This window comes from Canis lupus, chromosome 1, assembly GCF_048164855.1.
Source record: "Canis lupus baileyi chromosome 1, mCanLup2.hap1, whole genome shotgun sequence".
Classification (NCBI taxonomy): domain Eukaryota; kingdom Metazoa; phylum Chordata; class Mammalia; order Carnivora; family Canidae; genus Canis; species Canis lupus.
In genome coordinates this window covers 82,781,327-82,803,551 of record NC_132838.1, presented here as the reverse complement: position 1 = coordinate 82,803,551, position 22,225 = coordinate 82,781,327, and the positions used below count along the sequence as shown (strand labels likewise).

General features: G+C 38.2%; 1 protein-coding gene across 5 annotated transcripts in view; it reads right to left on the bottom strand.

The window, feature by feature from the left end:
- The window catches only part of PRUNE2 (prune homolog 2 with BCH domain), a 256,690-nt gene that overhangs the window by 83,980 nt on the left and 150,485 nt on the right, over positions 1-22,225 (bottom strand). For all 5 annotated transcript variants that reach the window (XM_072837719.1, XM_072837709.1, XM_072837712.1 and 2 more), the window contains exon 7: positions 1,874-2,032. In XM_072837719.1, the coding sequence (XP_072693820.1) occupies positions 1,874-2,032 (159 nt within the window). The remainder of the gene's footprint in view (positions 1-1,873; positions 2,033-22,225) is intronic.

Below are 22,225 nucleotides of genomic sequence, written 5' to 3'. Positions count from 1 at the left end.
AGGGAGAAGCAGGCTCACTGCGAGGAGCCTAATGTGGGACTCAAACCCAGGACCCCAGGATCATGCCCTGAGCCAAAGGCAGATGCTCAATCACTTAGCCAACCAGGTACCCCCTAATTTTTCTTAATATAAAATTAATCTGTGTTTATCCACCTACAAAGAAGACCTCAAACAACTGAAGACCACATAATGTAAGACATGGCAAGTCCCACTTCCTATACCACCAACTCTTTCTACAATCCCATCAAATTGGCTTCTCTTTTAACTCAAAATCCAGCTGCTCAATGTGGCTTGCTCCTAAAAGTTACAGGTTAAGAGACGTAAACCATTTACACCCTTTCCTTGTACTATAATACCATTTTCTAGCAGGAGTAAAATTAAAGTTTGCAAAAAGCAGAGATAAGGCTGGTTGTTGAGAACTAGGGGGTCAAGTGGGAATGAGGGGAAACATGGTGGAGAAACATGGTGGTAGAAAGGCTTCTGTGTAGGAGGAGGTACCCAGGACCTGCTTTGACATCCAAAAGCCTCATAAGGTAAAGGAGAAAGCGGTAAAGAAAAAGCCACCAGTGGTGGAGCTTTGCAACAGTGCTCAGGCCCCAACTGTCTCTTCAGGACCCCTGGAAGCATCGACATGGAGGCCAGAACAGACAAAGCAGCCTTTGGAGGCCAAGAGAACTTGTGTGAGGCCAGAACTTGGTTGCAGCTCTGTGATTTTTAGGAAATGTCAGGAATATTTTTGCACACTGGGCTTTTGAAATGGCCCCACAGGATTAGTGGAGGTGATAGTAACCCCACTGGAAATAACTACAGAGTTCACACAGATAGTAATAATAATAATTAACATTTATTGAGTTTTCCATATGCCAGGCACAGTTCTATGGATTTTATATGTGGTATCTCTTTATTCCACACAATTATTGTGTTACAAAGTAGGGATTCTTTATCTCCATTTGGCCGATGATGACACAGAGACATAACAAGGTTAGATAACTTAATCAATGACACGCAGGTAACATATGATGGAGCCATGTTGTGAACTCTGGAGAGGCTGACCCTTGGTCACCTGTGCTCATAGGGATACAAAGAGATCCTCCATCTAGGGTAGTCTCAGCCTTGGGCTGCTTAAGATTTGTTGGAGGAACTGTCTCTCAGGTGACAGGTGGGGAGAGCAATGGGGAAGAGGAGAGGCAGGGCAGAGCCAGCTCCAGGGCTTCTAATTACTATAAAGTAAAGTAAAAAATAATAAAATAAATTAAAATAAATAAATAAAATAAAATAAAATAAAATAAAATAAAATAAAATAGACATTGTGTGGGGGTGAAGAGGCTTGGAAGGTATAAGCTTCCAGTTACAAAATAGATAAGTCCTGGGGATGTAATGTACAGCATGGCGACTATAGTTAATAACACTGTATTACATATTTAAAAGTAACTAAGAGAGTAGATCTTAAAAGTCCTCATCACATAAAACCTTTTTGGTAACTATGCATGTGACGGATTTAACTAGACTTGTTGTGGTGATCACTTCACAATATGCACAAACATCAAATCAGTATGTTATACCCCAGAAACTAATATCATGTTATGTGTCAATTACACCTCAATTTTTTTAAAGGGCCAATATTTATCTCACTGCCAATTCTAATTAGTTGATTTCTTGGTGATAGAGCCTCAAAACTAAACACTAAGACACTGAAGTAAAGCACTGAAAGTTTTGAATAAATGAATGGCCCAGTGTGCAAAATACCCCCATCATTTCTTAAAACTCATACTCGAGGACCTTATCTCTTGGGTCTATTCTCATGTCCCGCCACGTGTTGTGACAGCCAGCAGGTGAGGAAGCTGTAACATGGGCCAGGGTGAAGGATCCTTACCTGACTGCACAACTCGAGGTTCTGAGAGTACACAGCGATCTGCCGTCGGGGCTGCTCTTCCTCCGACAGGTAGCTGGCCAGGAGGATGAGAACATCAAAACCGAATTTGTCTGCAAATGCTTTCAAGCCACTGCTGATATTGCTGTGAAACATACAGTTCTGAAACAACAACAGGCAATTTGATATTAATGCCAGACTGCCTCATTCAGGGACTTGTGCCACAAATTTGTCCCACATTATGGTGTGTCATGACGCAAATGAGATAGACACACAAGTTTGCAAACTTTCATGCTATGGCTTAAAATGTCCTTTGATTGCCTATTTTCCTTATTCAAGAAAGGAAAGAATCCTGGCCATTTTTTTTTTAAGAGAGAGACAGAGTGTGTGTGAGCCGGTCTGGGTGGAGAGGAGAGCAAGAGAGGGGCAGAGGGAGAGGGAGAGAGAATCCCAGGCAGACTCCTCACTGAATGCAGAGCCTCCTGGTCTCCCGTGGGGCTTCATCTCACCCTGAGATCACAACCTGAAGAGTTGGAGGCTGAAGTGACTGAGCCACCCAGGTTCCCAGGAGTCTTGGCCATTATTAAGATAGTTTAGATAAGTAAGAAAGGTCTTAATAGTTTTTCCCTAAAATGTTTATTAAAACACTGACTTTGTAAAAAAAAAAATACTTTTCCTTTTATTGTTCCTAGGATGCAGGAATAGCTGCTATTATAACTATCACTAGAAAAATAGGTGGAAGTCCATGTTCTTTTTTTAAATAATTGCTTTCCCAATGATTATTATAATGCCAAGAAGAATCCCTAAGGATGAATCTAGTTGAGCTAACTATATGCTTTTTATTCCACTGTAGGAGTCCTGGAGATTTATGGAAGGGCAAGGATATCAAATCTTCTTGCTCTAAGTGGTAGCTAAGAAGGAATGAATCATTGTGGAAAGGAGGCCATTACCACAGAGCACCCAAACTCGTGGCTCACATTGTTCTTGACTATGTGCTGGCCTTTTTGAGTTTTATTACCTGCGGTGAGAACCTCTTGGTTGGCATAGTTTTCTCTCTTTCTTAAAGAAATGAACTAAAGACCATATGTTAGACCTTAGCATGATTCCTAGCGTATACTAGTTGCTCAAAAAAATGTTTTTGTTTTTGTTTTTGAAGATTTTATTTATTTACTTGAGAGATGGAGAGTAAGCAAGAGAGAGAGAAAGAGAGAGAAAGAATGGGGGGGGGCATAAGGAAAAGCAGACTCCCCAATGAGCAGGGAGCCCAATATGGGGCTTGATCCTAGGACCCCAGGATCACGACGTGAGCCAAAGGCAGACATTCAACCACTGAACCACCCAGGCGTCCCTTTACTGGCCACTTTAAATATCCATAATACATGTGCTCTGTAATTCTGCTGAGTTGAATGTTAGGTCTCTGAGGCTCCTGAGGGGTCACACAAGACACGTGAGAGATGAGTGGGCCTGGCCCATCACCAGCTTCCACACCTCAAGGAGTGGTTGTTATCTTCTTCTGGGGCAGTCGCCCTCAGTAGGCATCTCCCAAGACCATTGCACTTTTGGGGTAGACGGAATTGCACAGGAGAATTCACAAAGCTCTCAAGGATACATTGTTGCTGAATACCAAGGATCTATTGTACTTACTTGGTCATGAAATTTAAGGTGTTCAAATACAATAGCTTTTGGCAACATGCGTTCCAGAAAGCATACTGTCAGTTTTCATGCTTTTTATTTATGGTCCAAATGTCATAGTAACAATCTTTAAATAGATAGTTTAAAAAATTAACTCACCCATGATAGAAGTATATATTTAAAATGATATATTTTATAAATTGGACCTCATATTATTATACACAACGGGCATTCAATAGATGGAATTATTTCAAATCATTACTGGTGTTAACCCTTAAGAGAACTTTAGTGCTGAGCTTTTTGCCATCATGCTTTATAAAAGAAGCTATAGTCCCAAAGGAAAACGAGAATGAACAGCAACTACCTACATCTTATCTCCCACATCCTCCAGACTAAAGGCATTGGCCAAGAGGATCAGCAATTTTCCTTTCCAAATATTTTTTTCCATATGTACATAAAGTCCCTGACATAGTTATAAATCCTGGAAGGCAGATACAACACTCCTAGGAAATTTTTCACGCATAATAACAATTATCATGAGACTCCCAGCAAGGTCACTTGAACACAGGAAGGCAGGTTTTACTGGTAGCTGAGCACAGGATTGGGAGTCAGTAGATTCAGCATTATTCAAAGCCATACTTGTGGAACATTTGCTATTCAAAACTGTTGGCTGAGCTCCAATCTATTCAGATTCTTTGGTGTGAAAATGACAGCTCCACGATCTTGTTGGACTCAAGTCCAGAGGCAGTGACAACACCAATCATCTTGTTAGGAATGCAGAGTCTCAGGCCAGTTCTCCTCTGGGTGGCCCCCAAACCCATGTGAACATATGAAGTATTGAAAAAAACAAAGATTTAAGTGAATCACTTAGGCATTGCTATCTCCAAAACGGCAAACGTCAACAACTATGTCCCATCTACCCTCATATAATTGTCCAAACCAGAGTTGATCTTACTGGCTTTAGGATAATGTCAGGAGGATCATCTTTAAAAGAGAATCAAACAAGGGAATGAGTGAGAATCTTCAGGAATCTGGGAGGCAGAGTCTGTTTGTTCTGCTTTTGTGCCGGTGCTGTTTGCATAGGAAATAATTTATTATTGTCTTCTAGCTACGCAGGGAGTCATGTGCTACAAAGGCTCTTATGTTGCTGACAAGCTAGGCTGGCCCTAAATAAACAGCACTTCATCATCAACACAACCCAACTGTAGATACAGGTTGGCATTTTATTTCTCCCATCTGCCTTCTACCTGATAAATTACTGTTTTAGTTACATGTATACAAATACTATTTGTTAATCTGCTCAAATGTCTCCTCCACCTTAAGTTAAATTATATACATACACACATATGTATATCTCACTCAATTTGCCAAAGGTTCAGAAAAGAAAGAGCTCCTACCTTAACTTACCACCCCTGCCCCCACTGTATAGCCTTAGCAGTACAACTGCAGCCTCAGATTTATTTTATATTTTTTTTATATTTTTATTAAAAAAATTATTTTTATTTATTTATTTATTTATTTACTTACTTACTTATTTATGTATTTAATTTTTTTTGCTGCAGGGAATTTATAAAGTTACTTTACTAATCATTATAGCTGGTAACTGACTGGCATAAAACCAAGCCCATCTCCACATCCTTCATTAGGAAGAATGGGAAGTGCCCCCTGTCATTGTCCTTTGTCACACCCATAGGTTCAAAGATTCCATCATCAAACATTTTTAGAGGACAAGAGTCCTCTTGCCCCAGTCATTTCTAATTTTGGAAACAGTAGGAAGACCCTGGAAGTATGGGGAGAAAAAGGCTTTATTATTTCCCAGCCAAAAGCTAATGTGAGGGTGATGATCATCATGACAAAGTGCAGGGCAACAGAAATGATCCTACTACTAACATAGCTTTAATCCTCTAATGAATATAACAACCGAGACAGTGACAGTGATAGTGTCCAGTAGATTTACTACATTTGTGGTTGAAAGTTTGCAGACAAATGCAGCGGTAAATTTTAGTCTCTCACAAAATCCTGTTTTAGTTCTTATTTCATCACTCTGAAAAATTGAGTCTTTAGGCTACGTGCTGATAGCTGTAGTGCATCACATGAAATAAAGATGATCTAAATAATGTGTAAACATTTGAGTACTGAAATGTGGCTATTCCCTGAGAGAGAAAAACCCACTCTTTTATTCAAATTATGATTTTTCCTAAATTCAAATTCAATTAATTAACAGATAATGTATTATTGGTTTCAGAAGTAGAGGTCAGTGATTCATCAGTTGCATATAACATCCAGTGCTCATGATATCCTGTGCTCTCCTTGATGCCCATCACCCAGTTACCCCGTCCCCCCGTCCCACTCCCCTCCAGCAACCCTGTTTCTTTCCTATAATTAAGTCTCTTATAGTCTTTGTCTCCCTCTTTGATTTCATCTTGTTTTATTTTTTCCTCTCTTCCCTCATGATCTTCTGTTTTGTTTTTTAAATCCTACATATGAGTGTAATCATATGATAATTGTCTTTCTGACATTGCTCATATATTCATTCCTATCCTCTATTGTCTCCTGAATCCCTCTGTCAGGTTTCTGCCTCCATCCTTCCATTGAAGCCACTCTTCTCAAAAGTACCAATCACTTCCAGATGGCAATATCCAAAAGTCACTCTCCTGTTCTTACTTTCTTTGACTTCTCCAAAGAATTCCACGAGGTTGACCCTCCCTCCTTTTCCTGAAACACTTCATTACTTCATTTTGCTAACATCACACTCTCCTCATTTCTCTCCTAGCTCCCAGGCTACTACTCAGTCACCTCTGCTGGTTCCTCTTCCTTTTCAACCTCTAAATGTTCATGACTCAGACTGTGTTTTCAAACCTCTTTCTCTTCTTTATCTGCACATTCTCTTCGGGGATTTCATCCAGTTTCATCAAGGCTTTCAAAGCATCTGTCTGCCAGTGACAACCAAGCTATATCCACCTGAACTCTACCCTTGTCTATCCTCATGGTATTTCCACCTGAATGTCTAATAAGCATCTCAAATAAAATAAAGCCCACCTCCACCCCAATTTCCTCCATATCATTTAGTGGCACTGTCACGCACCCTGTTACCCAAGCCAAACATCTAGAAATCATTGATTCTTTTCTTTTCTCATTTCTTATCCATCAGCAAATCCTGCTAACTTTATTTCTAAAACAGTGCAAGGGGGATCCCTGGGTGGTTCAGTGGTTTGGCGCCCGCCTTTGGCCCAGGGCATGATCCTGGAGTCCCGGGATCGAGTCCCACGTCGGGCTCCCAGCATGGAGCTTGCTTCTCCCTCCTCCTGTGTCTCTGCCTCTCTCTCTCTCTCCTTCTCTCTGTGTCTATCATAAATAAATAAATAAATCTTAAAAAAAAATAAAACGTAGTGCAAGTCCAAACACTTCTCTCCATCTCTATTACTGTCCTTTCCATGGTCACCATCATCTCTTGCTTGAATTGCAGCAACAGCCTTCTGACGGGTCTCTCTGCATCTACTTTTGTGTCTTATAATCAGCTCTTCTCACAGCATTAAGAGAGAGCTTTTAAAAATGTAAGCAAAATCATGACACTTCTCTGCTTACAGCCACTCAATGTTTTCAATGCAATTGTTATTATTTACTACCATTTTATTCTCTTAATTGGAGGAGGAAGTTTTAATGTCGAGTTCTTATAAATCAGTGGGGAAAAAGTAAACAGAGCAATAGAAAAACAGTTGAACATAAGACATTTACAGTCAAAACAAAAATGCCAATAAATATCTGAATTCATTGATAATCAAAGAAATCCTTCAATAGTAAAATATCTTCTCTTTTCCTATTATTGATAAATATTTCCTAAGGGGCATTCTCATACACTGTTAGAAATATATTCTAATGACATAATCAGATATGGACACAAAGGGTTTGTGGACAAAGCTATTCACTGGATTATTACTTTAATAACTAAAACTTAGAAACAATCTAAATGTCCAATAATAGAGAAATGGTTGCACAACTTGTGAAGGAATTGCACAAAAGAATAGTATGCTGCTAGTAAAAATCATGCTAATAAAAAATACTTAATGCCACAGGAAAGCACTCAGTGTATAGAAGCAAAAAATAATTTCTATGACATATAAAAATAGAATATCATTTCTCAACGTATCCAAATCATATATATTGAAATCTAACATGCAATGGGTATTAAGGCACCCTGATATGAAAGTTGTCATAATTTAGCAAGTTGCTCATCTAAAATCTGACTGTGTCTCTGTTATTTTCAAGAGCTCCTTCTAGGTTTTCCAGTAAAGGCTTTGGAATCAGCTGAGCATGAACTGATCCTGTCTCTGTTCTTTGTTGGCAGGGTGACTTGAGTGAGTTATTTCACTCACTTCTTCAAGCCCCAGCTTACTCACTTGTAAACCCTTGCTTCGGAGAACTGTTGATAAGAATTGAGAACATGAGGACGCCTGGGTGGCTCAGCAGTTGAGTGTCAGTCTGCCTTTGGCTCAGGTCATGATCCTGGGATCCAGGATCGAGTCCCACATCGGGCTCCTTGTATGGAGCCTGCTTCTCCCTCTACCTGCCTGGGTCTCTGCCTCTCATTCTCTCTTTTTCTGTGCCTCTCATGAATGAATGAATGAATGAATGAATGAATGAAATCTTTAAAAAAAAAAAAGAATTGAGAACATGAATCAAAGAGCTGGCCCAGTGGCTTGCACAGAGTAGACAATGAACATTAGGTCTCTTTCCTTTCCTGGTTCTTTAGCCATCAAAAGGTCATTCTGGGGATTCATGAGATTTAGCTGATTCAGAGGAAGTATTTTACAAATACTGGTATAAGAACTGGTTATTCCTATTAAATTTCTTTCCTTATATCCTTTATAATATATATAAACTTCCAAGTGATAGTCACACACGTTTTTAAGTCGCGTAAGTGACTTGCATGTAAAATTTTTAAAGGTGAGCGGTTAGAGAAAGTTACACAAAGTTAAATGTGAAGTAAAGTCATTTAAAGATAATCTAAGATAAAAAAAAAAGTAAACAGGATTTATCTCATGAATGAGATATTTATCTTTAATTCCAAGTTACACTTTCTGTTTGCTGATACACAAATACCAGCTTTTAAAGCATCACAAAATTTTGTAGTGATTTCTCCTTTTGCTAAGTCACCATGGGTAGAGCCTGCCCCCTCATTCCCACTGTTTCACCTCCAAGGGCCACATGCCCTTCAGTAGATCTTACCCCTCATGCTCTTTTTTTCTATTTAGGTCCAGCATTCTGGATAACACACATAATCCCCAAACAGTTTTCTCTCTTATAAATGATAAATGAAACATATTGAATAAGGCTTTCTTTAAATGAAATAAATTATTATCTAATGCCATCAATAAGCTATTCCAGGATTTATTACTTTTGAGATTCTTTTCTTATTACAGGAAGTAGAAAAATCAAGTAAGCAGGTATTTTTTTGTAGGTAGGATAAAAAAATCATTTCCCAGATTACAACACAAGCTTGTATAGCTTCATTTCTGGGGGACAGTAAGTCTTAGAAACATAGTTTGACAATCCATAACTACCTTGCAAGCAGAGTGACCAGCATGGATTGCTGAGTTACTGAAATTTAAGAGTATAGTTTGACATTTATACTCTGCGTGGATTTATTTCTAGACTGAGGACTATTTTTTTTTTCATCAAGATATAAGAAAAATGCTGAGGTGTGTACACAAATGTTCTAACTGAAAGCTTTATGATTTATGCTACCAAAATTCCATTATGATGTTTAAAATATTCAGCAATAATAAAGTCTGATAATTTTGACAGGAAAATGATTTATGGGAACACAAAATGCATAAATTAAGAGATTTCATTTATTCTGTTTTTCATACACTCTTTAATTGGTAAGCAAAGATATTTCCCATGTTTTTACCAGATGTCATTAAAAAAAAAAAAAAGCTCTATTGTTCTTATTTTTATAAGCTCGCCAAGGCATTTTGGTAGTAAAAACTTCACTGGGTCTATTAAAACTATATTATGCATCATATTTTGAAAATAGAATCAGACATACATACTGTTCTTCATAGCTGAAGAGAGAGCTCAATTGTGAAAAGATTTTGTGAAAACTAAAAAGTCTATAGTATATAAATGAGTATGTAACATATGTAGATCAATATGACATTCATTTAAACCAATAGTTTACTATTGACTACCATAGTCAATAGTTTATTGACTATTGATTACCATAATGTAATCAAGTGCTGTGTCTGCATTAAGCACTCTGTTACATGCTTTGCATCATCTCATTTAAACTTTAAGATGCCCTAATGAGGTGGCTAACATCATCTCTGCATCACATTGAGAAAAAGGAGGCTCTCAGAGGTAAAGAAACTGACATCACATGGCTCATCCGGGTTAAAATGGGACTCAAACCCATGTTCTAAGCTCTACATCATTCTTAAACAAGAAAATTCTTTATCATCAAAGATAATACTGATGAATTGTTTTTTAATTTAATAAAAAACTTTTTTTTGCTACCCCATTTATGATTTAGTATCAATTCACCCTTGTTACTATACACAAGCATGCCACATCCTTGATTTTAACATTGCTAATAATAATGAGCTGCCTACATTTTTTGATGATTCAATATTATCATATTTTTTTACCAATTTCCAGCTTTTCATCTACTCTGCAAAATATAAGTGTAGTCTGACCATTAATTGTATGTGTAAACCTAAAATTGAAAATTCACCCAAAGAAACTGCTATGAAGAAGAATATTGTGACACTCTTGCAGCAATATATATTTTTAAAAAGTTGAGCATGAGTGTGTACACAGAAAACATAAAAAGCAGGAGAACTGGCATGGTCCTGGGTCACCCAGAGTTACTTCCATGCAGTTTTCTTCCTTTAGTAGCTTGGACACACAATGGAAGAATCTCACTTTTCATACAGGATATAAAAACTTTATTTAAGGATGCTCCCAACATTACTTTTCTTCTGCTCAAAAGCCCAGAGAAACCAGGAATTAGTATTGCAAAGATGGATGGGGAAACAAAAGAGGTAATTTCTTACCAGAAGGGAAGGGGTATCTTAATAGGAAGTGTGAAAATTAATTGAAAGGGGGGGAAAGTTAAAAAAAATAAAAATAAAGGAAATCTTATTTAGAATGATGTCAGGAGGGCAGCAGGGGAAGCTCTTAAACTTTACCATTTATTGTCAATTGCAGATCAAACAGTAAGGGACAGATCTTGCACATAAACACTGCTTTACTACCCCAGCAGGAGGAAGAAAGGTTTCCTTTTCCCCTGGCAACAGCCCAGCCAATGAGAGACTCTTGCAATTCAGCCAATGAGAAGCCATTTACTCCAATGAACTTTTTGTTTATGACAACCTTCCAGACTCCCTCACTTTCTCTATGAAGGAGCCTTCCTCTCTAGTGTTCTGTTGACCTGCCTATGGTTTGCCGTAACTTGCTTGACCCAGATTGCAATTCTCTGCTATTCCTGAATAATCTGATTTTTTCTGGCAAAATAATGGGCTGTTCTATTTTTTAAGGTTAACAAGAGAACTTACAATATCACCATTTCAAGCAACGTCCTCCTATAAAGGCATAACCATCAAAGACAAAATAATGCATCAATCTGCAGATGCTTCTGTGTAGGTCAAGCACATCATAATAAGCACTAGAGGAGAAACCAAGAGTCTTTTAAACATCAAGGTCATCATTTGAGTCAAAGAGTTCAAGAATAGAAGGAGAGAGCACATGTTTGCTGAAAATTAAAAATTACTGTTTTCATGTCCAGGACAAATAGTTATTACCTCCAATAACCATATCAGTAATCAAGAGAGAGAAAGTGAGTGACAGAGCGAGCGAGAAGGTGGGGGAAGGAGAAGGGGGATACAGTTCATCAGGAAGCAGAGGTTTAAATTAAGAACTTTTTTTTTTTTTTTTTTTTTTTTTTTTTGGGCAGCCCTGGTGGCTCAGTGGTTTAGCACCACCTTCAGCCCAGGGCCTGATCCTAGAGACCAAGGATCGAGTCCCACATCAGGCTCCCTGCATGGAGCCTGCTTCTCCCTCTGCCTGTGTCTTTGCCTCTCTCTCTCTCTCTCTCTATGTCTATCATGAATAAATAAATAAAATCTTTAAAAAAAAAAAGAACTTTTTTAAAACAAAGTTAAAAATTAAGCAAGTTAAAAATTAAGCAAGTTAAAAATCCTACCCCATCCTCACTGTCTCCATCATAAAGAGAACTATTGTTACAACAACAGAAACTTGCCCTGGAGAAAGATGCTTGTATACTATACTTCCTAGAGGAGAAGTCCTAGGCAGCCTCTCATAACCCGTTAATAGTAGATTGAATACTTGCATGTGGGGAGGTTCACAACAATAAGTCACGATCTCATTAACTAGCTCAGCCTAATTTACATTTTCTTTAAGGACAGACCCATAATCACCAAAACTTTTTGATACAGTATGGTTTCAAGGACTGGGCAGGAAAAGGACTACACTGTTGTTCCCCATTAAGGGTCCCTTTGAATTTATGTGTGTTTATAAGGATTTCTAGATGGGAATGAATAACTCAGGACCCATGTGTAATGGAAAATCCACTCATTAGTTATGCTTTATTTTTGAGATGGTGGAACCTGGGAAACATTCCAGCTACCAGATAATAATACTGAATTATTTCCATAATTGTGTATGTTAAAAAATGTTAAAAAAAATCCCCATTGGCTTGTGTTGAGCCATGAGCTTGAAAACTTACAGCTTTATTTATTTTTCTTTGTAAAAATAAATCATCTAGTTTGAACAATATTTCGAGAAAGCAGGAAACCTTCCTTCCTCTCTGGGTACCCTTTTCTGATTTATGGAAACCACCAGTCAAGTCTCCAGAGCACTAGCTGTACGTGTACATTACACACACTTCTGATTTTTCTAAGCTGTGTCAATATTAACCTGACCAAATGAAGATCAAACTGTCTCTTTTGTTCCTCCCGCTCCTCACATGGGGAGCACAATATGGCTCTTGTCAGAGGTGCTTCATCATTTTGGCTCAAGGAAACTGTCAGTACAGTTTGGGATTCGTTCTTCATGGTTAGATATCCTGATGGGTCTAATGAAGCCTTTCTGCTGACAACTCATTTGCTAAAAATACCCAAGCATCACCAAGTTTAAGTAGTGGAATATGGTTGTGTCCCCTTTGCTATCCACCCAATGAAAGTAGTTTTTTTGAAGTCTAAAAAAAAAAATCTGTATATCAAGGCACATGCCTCTAACCACTTATGTATGTGTTCTTGCTAGTTTCCATTTGCTCACTGATAAACTTTATGACATTCTTAAATTGGAATATAATAGGGTAAACACCAATCTTAGAGCACACATGCAGAGCCAACAGTCTGTGTGTGCCATTTGTTGCAATCTAAGCTAATTACCAGAAACCCCCTCCTGCAAACAGATACACTCTGGGGTTTGTGGTTTTGTTTTCATTTGGAGATGTCTGTGTGTGTGTGTGGGGGGGGGATCTCAAGGAATTCATTTTCTGGGAGGGACACTGTATTGTCATGAAAGTTGGTCCCAAGTCACAGAAACTTAATTCAAACTGACTGAAGTCAAGAGAAAGAAAGTCTGAAGGATCTGGGGAATGTTCTCAAAAAAACAAAGACAGAACAAGGGGACAAGTTGGGAGGAGAGCAGGGCTTGCCAGGGATGTGCTTCTCCACTCTCTTCTGGCTTTTTCTCCTCTCCTGTGACCAGCTAGTGTACTCTATGTGCTAAGAAACATGAGCCCCTGCAGCTCCAGTGTAGACCTTTTGGTTTTAGTCAAGACTCATTCCCTCTTGGTTTCGAGTTTGAAAACCCTGGAGAACGAATTCTGGTTGTTCCCACTTGGGTTGGATGCCTAGCCCTGTGCTAAGAAACAGAGGTAGATTGGAAAGACCACAAAATACACATATGGTACTCGTCATGACAAGAGGGATGGGTAAAGAGTCATTTCCTAGAAGAGGAAGCTAAGCAGATCAAAACACAGGTGGGCACCCTGGTTATCAAGCAGAAAGGACTCTTTCTTTCACACACACATCCACACACACACACACACACACACACACACACCCCAGATAATTTCCCAAACCCCCATTTTCTTTCCAACCAAGCCCCAGTAAGAGAGAGAGAGAGAGAGAGAGAGGGAGAGAGAGAGAGATACAATGCTTGGAAAGTTAACTTGAGTGAAGCAATTTAGTTAACTTTCATTATTTTCATGGTGGTTTGGACTCTAATTAAGAGAGGTATTATAGGGGCACCTGGGTGGCTCAGTGGTGGAGTCTGCCTTTAGCTCAGATCGTGATCTCAGGGTACTGTGATCGAGTCCTGTGTTGGGCTCCCCACAGGGAACCTGCCTCTCCCTCTGCCTATGTCTGCCTCTCTATGTCTCTCATGCATAAATAAATAAAATCTTTTTTTTTTTTAAAGAGAGGTATTATAAAGAGGAGTGACAAAACAAATCTACAGAAGTGTAAAGCTTATAAAATGAAAGTTATGCTTCAACAGTCAAACATGCATAGTACCATCTATTGAACACAGGAAAAAAGAGGCCAAGCTTCTTTCACCTTTATCCTTTCAGGTCAATATGAGGGATCCCCTTTCTGAACTCGAAAGTCTTAAGATGCTCTGATCTTCATTGTACCTGTCAAACTTCCACTGCTATTTGCACCATACGTATGAGATATGCTTTAAATACAAGTGAGAAATGATCTATACAACCCCTGCCTAAAAGGCAAAGCATATTTGGGACAGGAATTGTATTTATAGGTTATCATTTTATACAAGAGGTATAGAAGGGGTTTAAGCAAGCCAAATGCTGGGGATGGGGCAGGAGGGGTATCTGAATTCATAACAGGTACAAAAGTAGTACCTTTAGACCAGGGTTTCTAAAATTTGGCATTATGGACATTGTGGCTGGAAAATTCTTTGTTGTGGGAGTTGCTCTGTGTCTTTCAGGGTGTTTGGCAACATCCCTGGGCTCTACCCACTAGATACCAGTAGCAAACTCACCCCAGTTGTGACAGGTATGTCTCCAGACATTGCCAAATGTCCCTAAGGGAATGTCCCTAATTAAGAACAACTTTAGAGAATAAGAGTAGGAGAGTCTCCCAAACTTAATAACTCAAGTCACATCCAACTTTTTCAAAACATCTACTGCATAAAGCAAGACATATCATTAATTCCATCTAGTTTAAGAGGAAGGAGAAAAAAATGGGGTGAAGTCACCTACCGGGATACATTGCACTCATTAGACAAATATTTCCTTTTTCTAATTGGGCAAAAATTTAAAAATTCCCTCAATTGTCTTTTAGTTTAAGCATATTAGTATGTTTATAAAGTAATCAGCATTTTGATTCTTTCAAAGAAAAAGCAGGATGATTTTCTTAAAAAAAAAAAAAAAAAAGCCAGGATTTTACTAAAACATCTACTTCCTGAGGCAAGAAAAGAAAGTTTTTCTCTTGGTATTTTCCAGAGATTTTTTAGTCTAGGAAAATTCTATTAGCCAGGTCAGTTACAGGTAAATAAGGCATTTTTTAACATGAAGCTTGATATTTGGGATTCCTGAAAATGACATACATACTTATCTTTTAACTCTGTTATGGTAAGTCCCAAATATGATGGGTATTGAGGACAATGAAACATGTCTGAGGCATTGTGAGTATTCAATGAATGGCTAGCATTGGTGTCTGATAACAGGCTACGTGGAAAAAATTAATCAAAATCCATTTCTGAGCCTGAATTATCTGAACCCATAGGTTTATATCACTGGTTCTTAAGGTTGGTTGTACCTTAGAATAATCCAAGGAGCTGCAAAAACAAAAACAAAACCAAAAACAAACAAAACAAAACAAAGCAAAAAACTCTCAGACCCCACCTTGTGAAATTTAAATTTAATTGGCTTAAGGTAAGGGGGCTGGGCCCCCATATATTTTCCAGCCATTATTCTAATGTGCAAGCAAGATGCACAATAGTGGTCTATATTGATATAAAGAAACAACTTTCAACTCATGCCATGTAGAAATAGTTTCTATATCATTGGTCCTTGTTTCCATTCTCTAGCCAGTTGAGTGAACTTGCAGAGTCAGTGGGAAAACCCAAATTCCAAAAATATGAGTTCACATCTTATTTGTAAAATAAGTCGTTCTAATTCTCTCCAATGAGCAGATATTAAAATGTGCTTAAAGCATGGATTTTGAAATCTGACAGCCCAGAATTCAAATCCTAGCTCCACACCCTGTTATCTCTGCACCTTTGGGCAAGTTACTGGATCATGCTTAGCTTCAGTTCTTTCATCTGGAAAGTAAGGATAAAACCTGCTTTACAAAACGAGCTAATCTATACAATGCTTAGTGGGGAATCTCTGAGAGTCAACCGACAATACATGGTAGTGTAACAGTGGCAGGACCAACAGCTACAACTTTTTTTTAATGGTGAATTTATCTGTCAATTAGGCCATAAAAATTATCCATTCTTAGGTAGAGTTTAAAAATTATCTCTTTACCTTATATAAGTTAGAAAGAGTCCTGTTCTAAGATTCTTTTGTTGTAACCCACTGTTTGCATTATGTAAGCTCTGAAATTTCTGATTCAAGAAACTGTCGGGTTAGAGAAAGTGCCTGACCAATTCTCCAGATAGCACAATGGTCCAGCTTGATGGAGGAATGGGTTCTTCTCCAGGTTTTGATTTTCCTGTGTGGTCACAGTAAATTAATGGGTCTTAAACTTTAGGTGCATCACATTCACCTGGAGGGCTTCTGATACACCTGGATTCCACTTCCAGAGTTTCTGATACCATGGATTTGGGGCCAGTCAAGAATCATTGTTTCCAGCAAGCTCCTGGGTCCTGGGTGATGTCAATATGTATGGCTGGCGTAGGGACCACACTTGGAGAACCCACCTTGATCCAAAGCAAAACACTGCCCCTTTCTAGACCTCAAATTCCTAACCTGAAAAAGGAAGAGTCTATTAAGGTAATAAAACTCATTGCTTCTACTTTCCTTGATTCTCTCTCTTTTTAAAGATTTTATTTATTTATTCATGAAAGACACAGAGAGAGACAGAGATATAGGCAGAGAGAGAAGAGACTCCCTGCAGGGAGCCTGATGAGAGATTCCATCCCAAGACCCTGGGATCATGACTTGTGCCAAAGGCAGACAGACGTTCAACCACTGAGCCACCCAGGTGCTTCTCCTTGACTCTTTAAAAATAAAGACCTATTTTTAGCAGGTCTTCTGCTAAAGAAGCAGACTTCTACTGATGTTTTGTTTGTTTTTAATATTTTACTTATTTATTTATTTGAGAGAGAGAAAACAAGAGAGAGCACAAGTGGGGGGAGGGAAAGGTGAGGGGGCTTGATCCTAGGACCCTGGGGATCATGACCTGAGCTGAAGGCAGATGCTTAATTGACTGAGCCACTCAGGCACCTCTCTACTTACCTTTTTATGTATAAAAGCTGATTAAGATTAGGACAAATAATTGAGTAATTAAAAATTTGGTTGAAGAGGGAAATCTTTTTTTAAAATTTTTTTACATTTTTATTTTTAGTTACAGTGTTATATTACTTGCAGGTACACAATATAGTGATTCAACAATTCCACACATCACCAGGTGCTCATCACAAGTGTACTCCTTAATCCTCATCACCTATTTTCCCCATCCCCTCCACCCACCTCCCCTATGGTAACCATCAGTTTGTTCTCTAAAATTAAAAGTCAACTTCTTGATTTGTCTGCTTTATTTTCCCTTTGTTCATTTGTTTTGTTTCTTTTTTTTTAATTGTAGGTTGTATTTATTTAGAGAATGTGTGTGTGCACATGAAGAGGAGGAGGGGCAGAGGGAGAGATCTCAATCCTACTCCACACTGAGCATGTAACACAATGTGGGGCTTGATTTCATGCCCCTGAGATCATGACCTGAGCCGAAATCAAGAGTGTGATGCCTAACCAACTGAGCCACCCAGGGGCACCTCATTTATTTTGTTTCTTAAATTCCATGAATGAAATCCTATGGTATTTGTCTTTGTCTGACTTATTTCACTTAGCATTATACTCTCTAGTTTAAACCATGTCGTTACAAACGGCAAGATTTCATTCTTTTTTTAATGTCTGAAAAATATGCCATTGTATGTTTATATATCTATATATCTATATCTATACCATATCTTCTTTATCCATTCATCAATCAGTGGACACTGGACTGCTTCCATATTCTGGCTATTGTAAATAATGCCACTATAGACATAGGGGTGCATGTATCCCTTTAGTGTTTTGGTATTTTTGGGTAAATACTCAGTAGTGTGATTCCTGGATTCTAGGGTATTTCCTTTTTTAACTTTTTAAAGAAACTCTATACTGTTTTCCAGAGTGGCTTTACCCAGTTTGCATTCCCACCAACAGTGCAAGAGGGTTCCCCTTTCTCTACATCCTCACCAACACCTGTTGTTTCTTGTGTTGTTGATTTTAGCCATACTGACAGGTGTGAGGTGGTATCTCCTTGTAGTTTTGATTTGCATTCCCTGAGGATGAGTGATGATGAACATCTTTTCATGTGTCTGGGGGCCATCTGTATGTCTTCTTTGGAGAAATATTTGTTCATGTCTTCTGCCCATTTTTAAATTGGTTCATTCTTTGGTTGTTGAGTTTTAATAAGTTCTTTATATATTTTGGATATGAAACCTTTATTGGATATGTCATTGGCAGACATATTCTCCCATTTCATAGTCTGCCTTTAGTTATGTTGATTATTTCCTTTGTTGTGCAAAGCTTTTTATTTTGATATAATTCCATTAGTTTTTATTTGCTTTTGTATCCCTTGCCTTAGGAGACATCTAGAAAAAAGTTACTAAGGCTGATGTCAAAAGGGTTACTGCCTGTGTTCTGTTTCAGGATTTTTATAGTTTCAGATCGTATATTTATGTCTTTAATTAATTTTGAATTTATTTTTGTGTATAGTGTAATAAAGTGGTTTAGTTTTTTTTTCTTTTGCACATTGCTATCCAGTTTTAAAGAGGGAAATTTTAAAAATAAATGTTTTATAATGAAATAAGATCAATTTCATTTGATTTTGAATGTAAGATTACGTATTCATTTTTAATCTCTTCAACTAAGGTAAAGATCTTTTAAAATATTTCTTGAGCCTGAGTCTGTAGGAGCTTCCCATCCTCTTGGTTGCATTATATAAAGTAAAATGTTCAATTTCTAATTTCAGTTTCATTAATGTGGAACGAAAACTTAGACATGTGAAATGATTTATTTTATTTAAAGATTTTATTTAGTTATTCATGAGAGACACGGAGGGAGAGGCAGGCTCCTTGCTGGGAGCCCGAGGTGGAACTGGATCCCGGGATTTTGGGATCATGCCCAGAGCCAAAGGCAGAAGATCAACCACTGAACCACCCAAACCTATTTAAATGCAGACTCCTTCTTCATTGTTACAGTCTCCTCCCAGTTTTACAGCTATACTGCCCTAATTTGAAAGCACACCTCCATTGAGAGTATGTCTCATTTCACTGAGCCTTTCTAAAGCATCGATCTTAGGAAAAAATGGTCTTTCCTACTCCTATTTCAGTTTATTTAAAGCGTGTGATTATATATTAACTAATGCAACTGATATAAACAGGTTTGGAAAGAAACACAGCTGATTCCTGGTAAACACTGAATTCAGTTAAAGGGGATGCATGCCCCTGTGCATTCTAGAGAGTTCTCAGTGAGCTTGAAGCATTCAACTGAGGTTATTAGTCAGTATGTATCACAGAGCATGATGGAGAATGCATTTAGTATAGCACATTAGTTAAGGGAAGATCAAGAGAGCTTCTATCAGAGGCAAGATGTACAGCTCTACCTCCTCACCCCTCAAAAATAAGGATTTTGAGTCCTAAGACATATTAACCCAGAGCCTCTCACACTTTCATACAAATCACCTGGGAATCTTGTTAAAATGCAGATTCTCAATTAGTAGGTCCGGAACAGGGACTGACATTCTGCATTTCTACAAGATCCCAGGTGATGTCTGTGCTGCTTGTCTGTGGACCACACTTCAAATAGCAAGATATTAACCACTGCTGTTAGGACCTATAAAAGAGGAGGGGGTTCATCCTGAAACGAAAAGCAAAAAGAATGATGCTAACAGTGAATCTCGAAGGAAATATTGACTTTCTTAATGTTTTTCTCTCTTTTGAAAAATTAGAAGTCCAGAGAATATAGGATTTATCTAAGTACAGAGCAGGATCCTAATGTGAGAGAGGAAATGATTTCAAACTGAGAATACAGCAAGAGGAAAGTAGTTTGTAAATACATTTTATTAGGCATCAAAGCAAACGTCCTTTGCTTACAGGAAACAAGTTGAACCTTTATACTCAGACACTTTCACCACTGCCAGCACCAGCAAATTTCCAGTCCTCTAAGGACTCAGACACATTCTCTGGGAAAAGGGGTGGCCTGAAGCTGCAAGCTTCTCTTTTTTCTATTCTGGTCTTGAATCACTAAGAATCCTCCCACCCTACCTCAGCGCACACACACACACACACACACACACACACACACACTTTGGCTTGCTTTTTGAAACAATTTTTGAATTTTCCTATTTTGATGCCTTTCATTTGCCCTAACTTTAAAATCAGGCCACTGCTAAAGCTTCCTTATTTCTGATACAACTGTAAAGACAAGTGACCCAGTTCTCCATAGTCTCTGGCTAGCAGGCCCAGGCTCACTTAAGAATGTGCAGTGGCGAGGCTGTGTAGTTTGCGGGTGTCTAGTTTTTCTTAGGGCTTGAGATGTCTACGAGTGAGGATTGGAGAGCACCCATCTTTCCTACTTCTGGCTTCTGGCATGTCTCTGGAGCACAGTTCCTCCTAAGGTGAACCAAATTAGGGAGAAATAGATTTCCAGCAACCACTGATACCTGTGTGTCAAATTAGTTGGTGAAACGGGACCATAGCTGGGGTGGCTTCTATGCCCTCTGAAGTGTCTGCTTATCATGGTGCTAAGTGTATTTAAATGAATATATTGTCCAATGAAAACAAATTAAAATTACCAGCATTTCTTACAGTCTGGATAAAACACCTTAAAAATTCAAGGCATATTTTTGACACAGTGTATAAAGTAGTGACCATGGTACTTTAACACTGACCCTCCCAATTAAGAACAGAGATAAGGCTTCTGGGCAGCTTTCTGCAACAAGCCTAGCTCTCCACCTGCTAAGGGGCTAAGTGGAGATCTATAAAAATACGTCTCAAGATTGATTGGGAGTTCTTTTTCTCTTCCCCATCTCTGTCACTTATATTGATTTTTTTTAAGTTTTATTTTAAATTCCAGTTAGTTAACATGCAGTGTAATATTAGCTACAGGTGTACAGTATAGTGATTCAACACTTCCATACAACACCCAGTGCTCATCACAAGTACCCACCTTAATCCTCATCACCTGTTTACCCATCCCCCCATCCTCTCCCCTAGTAATCACCAGTTTGTTCTCTATAGTTAAGAATCTGCTTCTTTGTTTGCATCTCTCTTTCTCTTTTCCTCCTTTACTCATTTGTTTCTTAAATTCAAGGACACAATCAACAAAATTGAAAGGAAACCTACAGAATGGGAGAAGATATTTGCAAATGACATATCTGGAAAAGGGTTAGTATCCAAAATATATAAAGAACTTATAAAACTCAAAACCCCCAAAATGAATAATCCAATTGAAAATGGGCAGAAGACATGTATAGACATTTTTGCAAAGAGGATATACAGATGGCCAACAGACAGACAAAAAGATGCTCAAGATCACTGATCATAAGAGAAAAACAAGTATGGATGGGTCCTTGGGAGGGGACAAGAAGCAAGCTTTTTACCTTCTGTGTAGCTGGGTTCAGTCTCCTCCAGTACCATCCCAACACACACACAATAGCACTGCTCCAACATTTGAACAACAGACAGTAAATGTCTTTAAGAACCAAAATGATATTGCTGACCAACAGAGCATGTTCCAAACTAGAAACCTCTGACTTTTTACTTCATTATACAGTTTCTCTGGAATCCTAATAAAACCACAGATTTTTCTTTAAATTTTTAAAAAAGATTTATTTTTTTTGAGAGAGAGTGAGAGAGCATGTGCATGCATGGTGGGGGGAGGTAGAGGGAAAAGCGGAGAGAGAATCCCAAGCAGACTCTGTGCTGAACCCAATGGGGTTCAAGCTCACAACCCTGAGATCACAACCTGAGCCAAAACCAAGAGTTGAATGCTTAACTGACTGCATCACTTAGGTGCCCATTTTCTTTAAATTTTTAAGAACCTAAGTGGGTAAAGAGATGTTTAAGGTAATTAAATCCTCATCTACTATGCTTTAGGACAATCTTATTAATTCTTAATAATGTCAGAGGTCAGATGATCGATTTGTCCTTATATTTACATAATTTCCTCCCCAGCACTATAAGATATAATGAGTGTTGTTTTATTCTTTTAGGGTTTTTGTTATTATTAATTTTGTGATGCATAAAATCATTTTTTCTTAAAGCAGTCTGTTTCTAAAAGGCTTTAGGTTTTCTCTTTCTGAAGCACAGGAAGCATAAATGATTTAAATAATCCAGTTGCTAAAAGCTAGTTTGATTATCAAAGAAAAGTGGTTATTGATGTCTCTTATGTAGGGGCTTTAGGTTAAGTACTATTGAGTAGAATGGCACATGAAGTCCCGGCATGAGGAAAATGAGTTGTTTTTT